Source organism: Paramisgurnus dabryanus, chromosome 15, assembly GCF_030506205.2.
Source record: "Paramisgurnus dabryanus chromosome 15, PD_genome_1.1, whole genome shotgun sequence".
Taxonomy (NCBI): Eukaryota; Metazoa; Chordata; class Actinopteri; order Cypriniformes; family Cobitidae; genus Paramisgurnus; species Paramisgurnus dabryanus.
The window spans coordinates 20,731,217-20,744,376 of NC_133351.1; the positions used below are offsets into that span (position 1 = coordinate 20,731,217).

The 13,160-nt window shown below is 38.0% G+C and overlaps 1 protein-coding gene across 1 annotated transcript; it reads right to left on the reverse strand.

The window, feature by feature from the left end:
• Window positions 1–119: 119 nt before the first annotated feature.
• On the reverse strand, window positions 120–10,108 carry rbm44 (RNA binding motif protein 44). Its single transcript, XM_065251428.2, has 18 exons — window positions 9,976–10,108; window positions 9,712–9,799; window positions 9,126–9,232; window positions 8,873–8,947; window positions 8,701–8,764; window positions 7,824–7,942; window positions 6,830–7,743; window positions 6,695–6,756; window positions 6,389–6,553; window positions 6,090–6,258; window positions 5,982–6,022; window positions 5,812–5,893; window positions 4,517–4,589; window positions 4,299–4,433; window positions 4,152–4,222; window positions 3,988–4,058; window positions 766–991; window positions 120–661 (listed from the first exon to the last, which is right to left on the reverse strand). The coding sequence occupies exons 1-18, from the start codon at window positions 10,094–10,096 to the stop codon at window positions 383–385; spliced, it is 2,862 nt and encodes a 953-aa protein (XP_065107500.1). The 5' UTR covers window positions 10,097–10,108; the 3' UTR covers window positions 120–382.
• Between the last annotated feature and the right edge of the window lie 3,052 nt (window positions 10,109–13,160).

Here is a 13,160-nt window from a genome sequence, read left to right on the forward strand (position 1 = left end):
GTCTACATATGTCCATGCATTCAACGATGTGCAACTCTCCACTGCTTTTGAACTTCCACTTATTAAATGATTCTAGGAAACAGAAGAAAACTGTTTTATTCAAACAATACAACCAAACAGTGTTTAGGTTTTTAACATTACTATACAGAATCAAGAACAGTATCAGTATTAAAACAAAGTGTCAAAACATTTCCGATCTTCAAAACAAGATCGTAGTTCACTCGGGTAAATAAGTGCAATTAACAATGAATAACCATACAGCTGTGTATGACATTAAAAGAAAGTGACAAAAAGGCCTAAAATGGAACTGATAACTGTATACCAGTTAACTGGTCATAAAACTAAACACTAAGTCTTAACTGCCACTCAAAGCATCACAAACTTAAACACATTTGGAGGAAAAGCCCTGTGTGAGACGCTTAGAGGTCATATCCACTATAGCGCTCAAACTATAGCCACTAAGCATGCCCTGATTCATCTCCCGTAGTTCCAGCAGGGCATCTACGATCTTCTGACGGTCTATATCTGGGTGGCGCTCTGACAACCGGGTCATGATTGTATTAAAGCTGCCCTTGCCAACACAGCGCTGTGGCACAAAGGTGCCGGAAGCTGTAGGTGAGTCGCATACCTTAGTCAACCTGTCAACACTACAGCGTAGTCCCTGAGTGAAAACAAGTATGAAGAAACAAGTCAGCAGCCACACAGAGGGACGTGCCACACAAATTCTAGTTCACTACTTTTCCAAGAAGACCATTTCATACTTACCCTAGGTGATAAATTGTAACGTACGCCGTTTGTTTTAGGCCTACCCACTTCTGCTTTACTGATTTTTGCAGTGCTCTGAGGCTGATCACTTAGCTTAGGATGAGTTGAGGTGGGTCCAAAGAGTTGCTGCAGATAGATAGGTGACTGACCCTGAAAGGTGCACCCATTTAGATTTTTAACAGCTGCTTTGGCATCCTCTGGACTCTTGAAGTAAACAATAGCACCCCTAAATAAAATTAGACATTATTACGATTTAATATTAGAACAACAGCACTCTGAGATGCTACATAACAGCAGCAGTTATTGTCAATTTACATGTAAACAGAGTGAAAGCATACAAATTCTGCAAAAAATGTATCCTTATTTTGCACGGTGGTATTTTTAAAGTCCAAGTCCACCAGAAGTCGCAATCGACTTAACTTCTGTGTTATACCAAAATTTGTCACATCACACAAGGAAACAAGAGAGCATGGTTTTTCAATGTGAATTGTTTGAATATAGAAATATAGGGGTTTTGTTTAGAAATGGAACTCTCACCAGACTGACCCTGTGTGCGAAATCACATACTTGGACAGTAGGTACTGAATTAGACTCAGAGCGTTAAAATAGTAGGTACTATATCAGGGATGGGCAACTTCGGTCCTGGAGGGCCGGTGTCCTGTAGAGTTTAGCTTGAACTTGCCTTAGCACACCTGCCTAAAAGTTTCTAGTATGCCTAATAAGACCTTAATTGGCTGCTTCAGGTGTGTTAAATTATGGTTGGAGCTAAACTCTGCAGGACACCGGCCCTCCAGGACCGAAGTTGCCCATCCCTGTACTACAAGTACAAATGTGTATAGTATGAATGATGACACATACGCCATGTTGATACGTGATAAGTTACTGTGCATTCAGACCGCCACCGGTGAGAGCGTCAAGTGGCCGGAAGTCATTCGTTTTCAATGAGAGCTGGCGGCGAGCTCCGGCGAGCAGTGGCGCAGCGTGTCATGTACAGCGTGAGCGTCGAGGACAGTTGAAATCAGCTCAACTTTATGGTAATGAGATATGACGCGGTTCGGCGGCAACCAATCGAAAGGCGGAAACCGCCTGAGAGGAGTTCAGAGAATGCATTCGAGCGTCAGAGCGTCCACTACAACTTTTCTTTAGCGTCGTTGTCAGGGCAGCCAGAGCTTTTATTGACGCTCTCGCCGGTGGCGGTCTGAATGCACAGTCAGTCGTTAACTGGAATGATGTTAAACAAGCACAATTTAACCACAAGGGACAGCTGTTTGATATTTGTGGCATATTTGCATTTGAAAAGAGCTGCGTTACTGCTTTCAGACATTTTAAAAACAAATAAGATCTCTCCTTCTTCTTTGGATAACTCCTCTCCTAGAGATAGCTCAGGGGATAGTAAAGTGTCCTTCGAATGAACACTTCAGGGGCTGGTTGCACCAGCTTGGTGTACACCTGGTCTAATGGTGCATTCACACCAGCCGCGTTAGAGGCGGCAAAACGCGATATTTGCGCGTAGTTAGACACTTGCACAGTTGAGTTTACTCGCTTCATTCGCGCGTGAAAGCCCCACATGAAATTCTAGTCATTCGAGACATTCACGTGGAAATTGCTTAATGGTAGGGGCTTCTGCAACTCCCATGAGACACCACTCGCTTCCTGAAATCACGTCACTACTACAGTAAGGTCCTGATTGGTAAATGTGGCGCAGAAATCCGCCGAAGTTCAGATTTTTCATCTCGTGCGTACCGCGCCACAGAATGCCTAATCGTGTCTTTGTATTGACTTAACATGCAAATCACTCAGCTTGCCGGCTGTACCGCATCTAGTGTGAACCCTGCATAAGACTAGTCTAGGTGAAAAATGCGCTTTACTTCAAACGTAGAATTTACACTTTGCACCATCCACACGTAGCACACATCTGAGGCTAAATCTTAGTCTAGTTAAGTGTTGGTCCAAGTATAACGCTTTTTTTTGTTAAATTTTTTGGCCATTTTGACTTTATTTTGACAGTAATTGAGGAGAGGACAGGAAAGTACAGGGAGGAGAGAGGGGTACTGGTTCGGCAAATGACTACGAGCCAGGAATCGAACTCAGGTCAGCAAATTGCGAAAGCACTACATGTCGGAGCGCTGCCCACTACACCATCGGCTCCGACAAGTATAACGTTTGGACTTGTTTCTATGGAAAATAGAAAATTAAATTGATGAGACATTTAACCGACGCATCTGAGTCACACAGGATATTCATGCATGACAGAGTGAGAAACCGCACCAATAAATTAATTTGAAATTTAATCAGCCAATCATTACCTTTTGTGCAAACAGGAAAAGCTTCATTTAGTTAATGCAGGTTGTGTTTGATGGGTCTGCACGTGACGCACACATCCTGAGGGAAATGGCATCTCAACTATCAGTGCGGTTAAATGCATAAGCAGGGACTACTCTGAGCATAGCTGCGCCTGGTTGTAGTTTCAGATGGTGCAACAGGCGCAAGTATATTCTATAAATCCAGACATAGCTAAGCCCAACGTAGGGCTTACACTCAACCTTTTTATGGCCAGCTGGTGCAACCGGCCCCATTATCTTGCATGAAGTACTTTTTTTTTGAATTACTATGAATTCAGACACACTACTCGCCTCGTCTACTAAATAGTATGGAGGGGGCATTGTTAATGGATACTCCTGCCAAAGCCATCTAGCTGACGTCATAAAAGAAGGCTCACAACAAGTGGGCAGAAGTATAATTTTCAGATTTTAAATAAAGTTAATGAGGGCACATTAACCAAAAAAAAGACTTGCACAGATAAATTATGTTTATAATACGCACTGCAATATTCCATAAAAAAATAAGAATTGTTAAGTTTGATTTCATGAGGACTTTTACCTAATAAGATTGTAAATATTTTGAGTAGGAAGCAACATAGAAAATAACCAGGCATGAAAACAAGTCATTTGAGTTTCATTATATTGCATGTGACTTACATGGAACCTACCGTATTTGAAATATTAGTTCTTAAAAAAACCATTCAGACCACAGGAACAGAACAAGACTTCATGAAAGTGTTATTTGAAACTTAAATATATATAATAGACATTTTTAACTTATAATTTTGATACTGATACAAAAACACCACATTTCAATGTAGAGCAAGAAACAAAGTAGTCCACAAACATAACTAACAAACAATTAACACTGTTTAGTTTTGTGTTTGCATGGCACTTGTACCTCATTTTGTTGAAATTGGCAATGCGGACATCTGTTGCATTGTACTTCTCAAACCAAATCATTATCTCCTGCTACAAAAATATAAAATGTACTGGTGACTGTCGCCATCTAGAGGCTAGCATTAACTTACTCTCCTAAACGTCACATTTTAATCTGTACCCTACCTTACTGACATAATTTGGCAAGCATGTAACACACACACGGGAGCTTTGGTTGAAGGTATTCTCTTCAGTCTCTGTGAAATAGTAGAAAAGCCCAGTAAATAAATACATAAACAAGCTGTCCTTCTCACTTAATTTAAACTACCAAACCTTTTTGCTCCATTTTGTGGTTCATACTTTCTCTCTCCTCTTTCGGTTTTTCCATATTTCCATTCTGATTTGAAGACCCAAGTTCCTCCTCAGCATCAAACCATGCTTCGCTTCCATTAAGATCCTTAATGGCACCTACCATGGTATAAAAACATTGTTAAAAACTGACTATTGCTTTACCTCTATTAATCTGAAATTCATAGCATGGTTCATCTTACTAGACATCCCTGGCTGCTTGTTAAAAAGGCCTTCCATTCTGGCTCTGTTGCTGCCATTACCTATTGGTTCATCCTATTTTGTGGAAGACAAATGAAAACACTGTTAGTCTATAGCCTCTTTCAAACACTAATTTCGGTAAATTACCATGAATTTACCAGAATTAATTTACCAGTACATACAAAAATGTGCTGTTCACACATGCAGTGACGTTCGTCTTTTTACCAGTAAGATATCATTCACACATCAGTATCAAAATACCGGTAAACTCAGGGAGAAAGCAAAAGTTACCTGTAGTGCAGGCGAACTCAGTGTTGTATTTGTAAACAATGACAGGTTATGACTTCATATTCACGGTCTGTATTTTGTTATTTTCACATCTGTGGCAAACACTGACAGTTGCGAAGTTGCTTGTGACCAAACAACATTACATTAGGCGACGTTAAACGTAACCTGCTTCTTAAACAACAGTACTGTTTGCACATTAGGCTTCATAGAGGGTGTGCTAAGGACGTCAGCAATTCGGCAAATAGATGGTAAGCTGTTTTAAACTTTGGTGAAGAAATGTGGACGTTAACTTCAGGTGTGCTCGACTTTTAAGCAGTGTATGTGTGTGTGGAAACGTCCATAAACAGTGCAGGGGTAAACGTAATGTATTTAACGTTAAAGCAACACCAAAGAGTTTTTTTTACCTTAAAATAACGCTTCCAAAACAGTTTCAGTCGTTCATCCACTCTAAACAGGGTGAACAGCACTTTCACATTCGCTTTGCAGCCCTCTATCGACCAAAACCGCACTAAAGAAGTTTCCAAACGTCGGGTAGTGGTCCTGTAGTCCGAGTGAATACTACAAAAACTTGCTTTACGGCAGACCTACAATCCAATCAGAGCCAGCTATGCCTCAGTATTTATGACAGTGGTAATGAACAATTACGCTTCTAACCTGTAGGGGGAGCAAAGAGCCAGAGTTCTTTAGTGTTGCTTAATATTTGGGTTTTTAATGCACTTGATAATTTGATAATAGAGAATGAACGTTATAGCCTACAGAAAGTGAGGAAATAGGATATGCCATTTCTCTTAATACTTCGTCTCCTCCGTCCTCACCAAGACGCAAGGAAAGGAAGAAAGGAAAAGAAATGAGGATGCACAAATAAGAATTTAGAAGCCTTTATTAGACTTACTGTGCAGTAATATAAAAATAAGGATGCTAGCATCATGATGCATTAAGATATAAGATAAAATCTTTGACCTAATATTCGTAATCGAATTGTGAGACCAGTGACGATTCAGACCCCTACCAGAATGTCTTCAGTGTTTTGACACAGAGGCCCTCCCATCCCTTCAGTGTTTTCCTCCAATGTATGGGAATTTGTACTGGTACTGCAGAGAACAAGAATATTGCATTTCTAGAAAACATACACAAGGTTGAAAACAAATACATTTTGTGGGTGTTGGTTTATGTTTGTACCTTCCCAGGCAGTCAAATGAGCCTAAATGGGCATCAAGCACCTGCAATAAGAAATTATTAATTACAGCTTACATTCTCAAATCTTTCTGTGTTTAAGATCTGTCATACCGATGATGGGCTGAAGTATGTCCCCATAGTCAAAATCTTTTGGGAGTCTACAGACAGAGGCTTGAGGTCATCCAAAGGAGTGCCTGCCAGAATCTGTCTCTTCATCTCATGGTAATCTTTCTTTAGTGCATCCAGAGTTTCTGCTAGGCTGTCAGGCAGAGCCTCAGTCCTAAGCAAGACACAAAAATTACTGACCACACAAAAGACTGCTGTTGTGATGCAGAAATTATACATTTCACTTTTAACCATTTCCTTAAATATCCTAAAGATTCTTCCCCCTCCTTTATTTAGTCTTTTACCCCTGATAAGCACTTTCACCCAGTGGGGAGGTGAAGTAGCGTCTCCAGCAGTGCTGTTGACACATGACAAATTGAAGACCAAGAAGACGCAGCTCTGCCCGTCTCACCCGCTGGGCACAATCACACCCACCAACATCCCCGCAGCGATCACCACCAGGACTGGGCCTGTGAAGACAGAACCCTTTAGCAATGACTATTTTCACAATATAGCACAAACTTAAAGACCTTATTGCTAATAAAATAATAAAAATGTATTGTAAGATGGTCCCTAACATGCAAACAGAAATATTGTTTTAAGCACATCACCTTGACTTTCTATCTTTCAGCAGTTTCAGTTCCTTCTCCATGTGCTTCAGCTTTATGAATTCCTAAGAGACAGACCCTTATCACACAATGCTCTTTTTAAAATCCAATCATGTGACTTTTGAAAAGATTTGATACCTCTGTGATAACATTCAAGTCAGCCATGTAGACCTCAGTAATGGTACTCTTGTCTGATGTGGGCGTTTGCATGGTCTGTGTATTTTTCTTATTGCTGACAGGTAGTGAGTCTGTATCAGTGGCTACACTTCGACTGGCTTTTGTCTCCAAGGTCTGACAAACCTCTGTTGCACGCGTAGATGTGAAACAGGCTCGGAAATCACTGGAGGCATCTACTATTTGGTTCACAAAGATTGAGGCGCAAGTAGTGCCACATTGTACACTTGATGCGGATTTGAGTGAAGACCCTACTTGAAGTTTCTTCTCCATCTGCTGCACAAGTTCCCTTTCTCTTAGGTCCTCAAGATGGTTTTCTGAATCGTAAGCCAGTTCAAAGGAATTGCTGAGACATGAGGAACAATCACCGGAGTCCTCTGGACTGGTTATGGTGGTTTCTGAGGTTTCACCTAAAGATTCTGTACTGCCTTTTGTGGCCATGATGGAGTCATTGATGCTTGCCTCTGTATTTTGGTTGCCATCACTCCATTCAGTGTGGTTTAGGCTGGTGTTACTGAAACTGTAGTAGTCGGACTGGTTTTCCTGACTCATATCGCAGTAGTTTGACGCACCTTCTGACTCCTCATCATACGATTGAGCTTGGTCATTTTGAATACGGTTGATTCGGTGAGCCTGACTCTGCTTATCCAGCTCCATATCGAGAGACGAGTTTGCTTGGGCTGTTGGGTCCTTAAAGTGTTTGATGTTCTTCATTTGCTCTACCTCTTCCCACAGCTGAGACAAGCACTGGGCTTGTGCACTAAGATTTTCTTCACCAGGGCTTTCACAATTTTGGGGGGTGAACTCATTTTTAGAAGTTACCACATTCAGCTCTTCTCTCACATTTTGTGGTAGGAGCTCAAGCTCTTCATCATTTTCTAAACAAAGAAAACATCTGTGTAATAGTTGCTGGTGATGTTTTAAAAGTCTAAGGTAAATGTTGAACATCTTCTCTCACCTGATTTATAGACTTTGTCATCTGAAATCAGAACATGTATGCCACAGCGATGACACTTCTTAGTCCCAAACATAAAACTGTATCCACAGGTTTGACACTGGGATGGCTCAACGTGATACCTTGACATAAGATGCAGCCACATAGCAAACAAATGAAGCGACTTTAGCATTATAAGACTATTAAATATTTATTTAGTAAAGGAACACTCCACTTTTTGAAAACAGGCTTATTTTCCAGCTCCCCTAGAGTTAAACATCTGATTTTTACGGTTTTGGAATCCATTCAGCCGATCTCCGGGTCTGAAGGTACCACTTTTAGCATAGCTTAGCATAATTCATTGAATTTGATTAGACCATTAGCATTGCGCTCAAAAATGACAAAAGAGTTTTGATATTTTTCCTATTTAAAACTTGAATCTTCTGTAGTTACATCATGTACTATGACCGACGGAAAATTAAAAGTTGCGATTTTCTAGGCCGATATGGCTAGGAACTATTCTCTCATTCTGGCGTGATAATCAAGGAACTTTGTTGCCATATCATGGTTGCAGCAATTGAAAAAAGTAAAGTTTTAAATAGGAAAAATATCCAAACTCTTTGGTCATTTTTGAGCGCGATGCTAATGGTCTAATCAGATTCAATGAATTATGCTAAGCTGTGCTAAAAGTGGTACCGCCAGACCCGGAGATCAGCTGAATGGATTCCAAAACGGTAAAAATTAAATGTTTAACTCTAGGGGAGCTGGAAAATGAGCCTAAACTGAGCGTGGAGTGTCCCTTTAAATGTGTGCGAATACAAATCCTGATGCTATAACAGTAAGAGAAGCACATTACACCAAAGTAGTCAATTTTAATTGAAACAAAAATTTTTGATCCTACTTGGTTTTGTTGTGGTTTGATGACATGGAAGTTGGATAGGCAGTGTAGTTTCCTCTGAATTGTTCTGAATTGTACATATAAACACATATATAAATAAAAACAGAAAGAGAGGATATGTTTTACATGCAAAATTACAATAAAGTAGTAGTGACATTTAACCAAGTCAACTCACTTTTCAAATAAACAAACTTTCTGACTACTTCAAGTGCAGGGTGTCTTTGTATAAACTGCATAAATCCTCCCTCATCTGTAGATGAGAAAGCACAATGTACTTTAATACAAAGGATTTTTATATATTGCCACACATGTTCAATAACTAATGGTTATTTTATGTTTTTACACAGCGCTCTGGAATACTAATCACCATGTTTATTCTACATTAACAACCGGTTAACTGTACATTGTCCTGTTATCATTTTCCTTACGTTGTACTAATGTCCTGTCCTCCACTGGTAAGGAGAGGTACCATCCAAGCAACTTTGGATCAGTGATTTCCAGACAGTGATTGACCCGGATAAGATCAAACAATAACCTATGAGATGCACAAGTATTATGTAAGGATATGCAATATATAAAATATATAAGTATATAAAATATACCAAATAAATATTATATTATACAATATACAGTAAAAGAAAACTGCAAAAAGAGAAACTATACTTATTCGCTGTTATTCCTTACAAAATTAACCATGGTTTTATTGTGGTAAAAGTGTGGTAACCATGTTTTTTGGTGTACGATCAGCAAACGATCAGCAAAACCATGGTTTTACTACACTAACCATGGTTAAACTATAGTTTTTTAACCGTGGTTTCACTACATGTTTTTTTTTGTTTTAACTGTAGTAAAACCATAGTTAATTGTCGTAAGGGCATGCCCTAACGTTACTCCAATAACTATATTTATACCAATACCAAGTGCACATTTGTCATTAAATGTTTACATAAATAATCCGCCAACATTTAATTTAATAAGGTATGGGGCAGTCATTTTGTATATCAATTTATTTACCTCATCAACATAAATTTCCTTCCATCCTCAGCGTATGCCGGTGGGTCGTTATAAAAGCCTTGACAAGCGTGCAAGAAATTCACCGAAACTGAGTGAAAAACCACAAACGGTCATTCGTTATTGTCGTCTTAAACGAGAATACACGAAGATTACATAAAAGATAAAAATTGAGTTAAAATTCGGCACAACACTGGCAGAGGAGAGGGGGTTAATGTTTCGGTTTATGATTGAACACCCTGACTGTTTGGTCTTGACATAACTTACCAACTGTTTCGTTCACTGTACGTTTACCAGGAAACTTCGGATACACCGCTGTGGCTAAACGATTGTCGTATATGTTTAAATGAGGCTCAAAGGAATACGGCACCACAACAGGTAACCACATGTTTAAAAAAAAACAAAAGACACGACCACATAAACTGCTGCACCTCAAATTGGTCAACGTCTGGCCTAGTAAGTTAACTTAATTAAGCGGAACGGGCGTGGCTGCGTGTAATCCAATTATGAATGTGTCAAAAAATGAATATAATATAAATAACAATAAAATTACATTAATTGTATAAATAATTTTTACTAGTTATTGTCATTAGTTTGTTAATTTTTACGACATATTTTAATTTTTAAATGTAACTTTAAAAGTTTTTATTATTTTGTAACTATTTATAATAGCCCTTTAATGTGTATATAGTAGGATTTTTAGTCAATTATGTGTGTTTAACTTCACTGAACAAATTTATAAATTAGTTTTAGAACCGTTTGCGTAACGTCCTCAACTGACCGTTTTAATCCGTTCACTAAACCATTACTAAATAATTTTCCTTTACATTAGCCACTAGTTTTTGTGCGTTTATTACACATTTCTCTGTCAGCTCTGGGGTCTTTAAATAGCTGTTAAAAGACTTGAATAAAATGACTAAAGGGGATGAAATTCTGACTTGGCAGAGTTTTGTTAGTGTAGTTAATATAATGACCACTAGAGGGAAACATAGCACGATTTATAACTTCTTTTTTTGGACAATTTTAACAGAGAGATAAAGGCGAAGTGAAATAAAGCAAATTAAGGTTAACTTAAAATAAAAATACCTTTTTTCAAATTGAAAAATGAATAAACATTGAATAAGTTGAACTATAAGTGCTATTGTAGTCAAGTGCCTGGCTAAAGAAAGTTTAATTGATTAGCATTCATCTGTCTGTGGCTCAACAGCAGGAAAATAAACAGTAGAGAATGATGATTTAGGTAATGCCACATCCCATCTTTAGCTCTGTCTTGCTCCATTGTACTAAAAGATCAGTCTAAGCAAATGGTATGCATTAGCTGTCGGACTTGCTAAGTGAAATCAATACTTCACTAAAACACAGTCATTTGCAAACCACAGTACAAAATATATGTTGATGGAACTGCCCATTAACTTTTTTGCATGGAGCCATATAGTTCCTCCCTGTTACATTAGTCAGTTATATAGCATAAAATAAGGCTATAATCGTGTTGACGGCAGAGTTATTTACAGGGAAGCAGGTGAGATCAAAGGTTAAGTGCCTTCCTGGAGCAGATGGAGTAAAGATGAGTTGCCATGGTGATTTAACATCTGATCAGCTTTAGCTGGGTCATCTGTGAGATTCATTATATATAAAAAATATATAATAAATTATGTAAGCCTTATTGATATTATTGATATCAGTAGATGATTTCAGGATAACACAACAATGCTTCATTACAGTGGTGGGCAGTGACAAAATGCAAATAATAAAAGCATACGATACCTTTAACTGGGACGATACCTTTTAAAATTCCTTATATGTACCATTTTGGTCATTTATGGTTCCAGTATGTACCCACTGACCAACATGGATTGGTTGCATGACATGCTGAAAACAAAACAGAAACAAAACAAAGCGAAAGAAAACCCAAACTACATTATAAATGGTTTCAGATGCAGTGACAAGCATAATTTGTTTATTACATTTTTTTAAATTAACCAAAAAGTTTTTACAATGTTTTAAAGGCATCTAAATTAAAGTAATCAATTGTTTTATTTAGCCTGTCAGATTAACGATCAAATTATTGTATGCAGTCCAATGTCATAATAATACATTTGAACAATAGTTTATGAGCGTTTTGTTATCTTTACTATTGTGTTAACAACAAACATCTCTAGTACTGTGTTTGGTCAATACCCGAGTCCTGAAACAAAACAGATCTATATATTAAATTTATGTGCTTAAAAGTGTTGATGAGAATCCACTACAAATTTGCATTCGACTAGACATAGATTATTTAATTGAAATATTTAATCCAAATGTGAAAATGAACTTATATACTTTTATTATTAAATTATTAAATATTATTTAATAATATTATTATTATTAAATAAACTTTGTAAAATACTATGCGAGTAGTGCGCAAACAATACAGATAAATGTAAACCTTTTACCTTAGACTTTTAAATGTCATAAATGTGTTTGGATAGAAATAATAGGAGGCTGTGGATGTTTTGACATAAGTGCAAGACATGGTCTCAAACAGACAACACATCCATCTGTACAAAGCTATAGAGAAGTTATTAAATAATCATAGCTAGGAGGTCTACAGCATGAGAATATGAGCAGCAGACACACATTAGCTAACCAGTTAAAGTCCCAATGAAAGGCCAGTGTAGCCCTAGGGACAGCAAAAGGCCTTTAACTGAATAGAGGCTGATCAATACTGAATAGAGTTTCAGATTCAGCGCAAGAAAGCAAATTGCCAGCCCATTACCTACAAGCTTATCTAGGAAGGGCTTTATGTCTCACACATGAAAGTACAAAAATGATTGTTTAAAAAAAATGTACTCGTACAATAGGGGAGCAATGCTTTTTGGCTTTGCCTCTATCATTCAAAAAATATTTAAGTTAGATTAATAATTTTTTACACAATCAACACACACATCTCTGCAAGAAATGAACACTTAAAGTTTGTTTGTGGGACCTACTGTTATTTTACAATTACACCGAAAGTGACAGGAGTGCAAACGTTACAACTTACCCCATAGGTGGGGTTCATTGTAACAAACAATGGGTTTGGTTTAACACCTGCTAGAAAATTTTCTTTAAAAACAAATAATTCAATAAAATTCTGTCTATATACTAAAGGTGGATGTTGTTCATTAGATAGATATCCACACATTCCTCTATCCATGATCCGTCATCAAACCATCCTTGCATTATGCATCAATGCATATAAATCGATTTTAAATAGAGGCTACAATTTGCACGAGCTCACAAAAATTGGACAGTGAAGACTGGAAAATTTTTGCCTGGTCTGATGAGTCTCGACTTCTGTTGAGACATTCAGATGGTAGAGTCAGAATTTGGCATAAACAGAATAAGAACATGGATCCATCATGCCTTGTTACCACTGTGCAGGCTGGTGGTGGTGGTGTAATGGTGTGGGGGATGTTTTCTTGGCACAC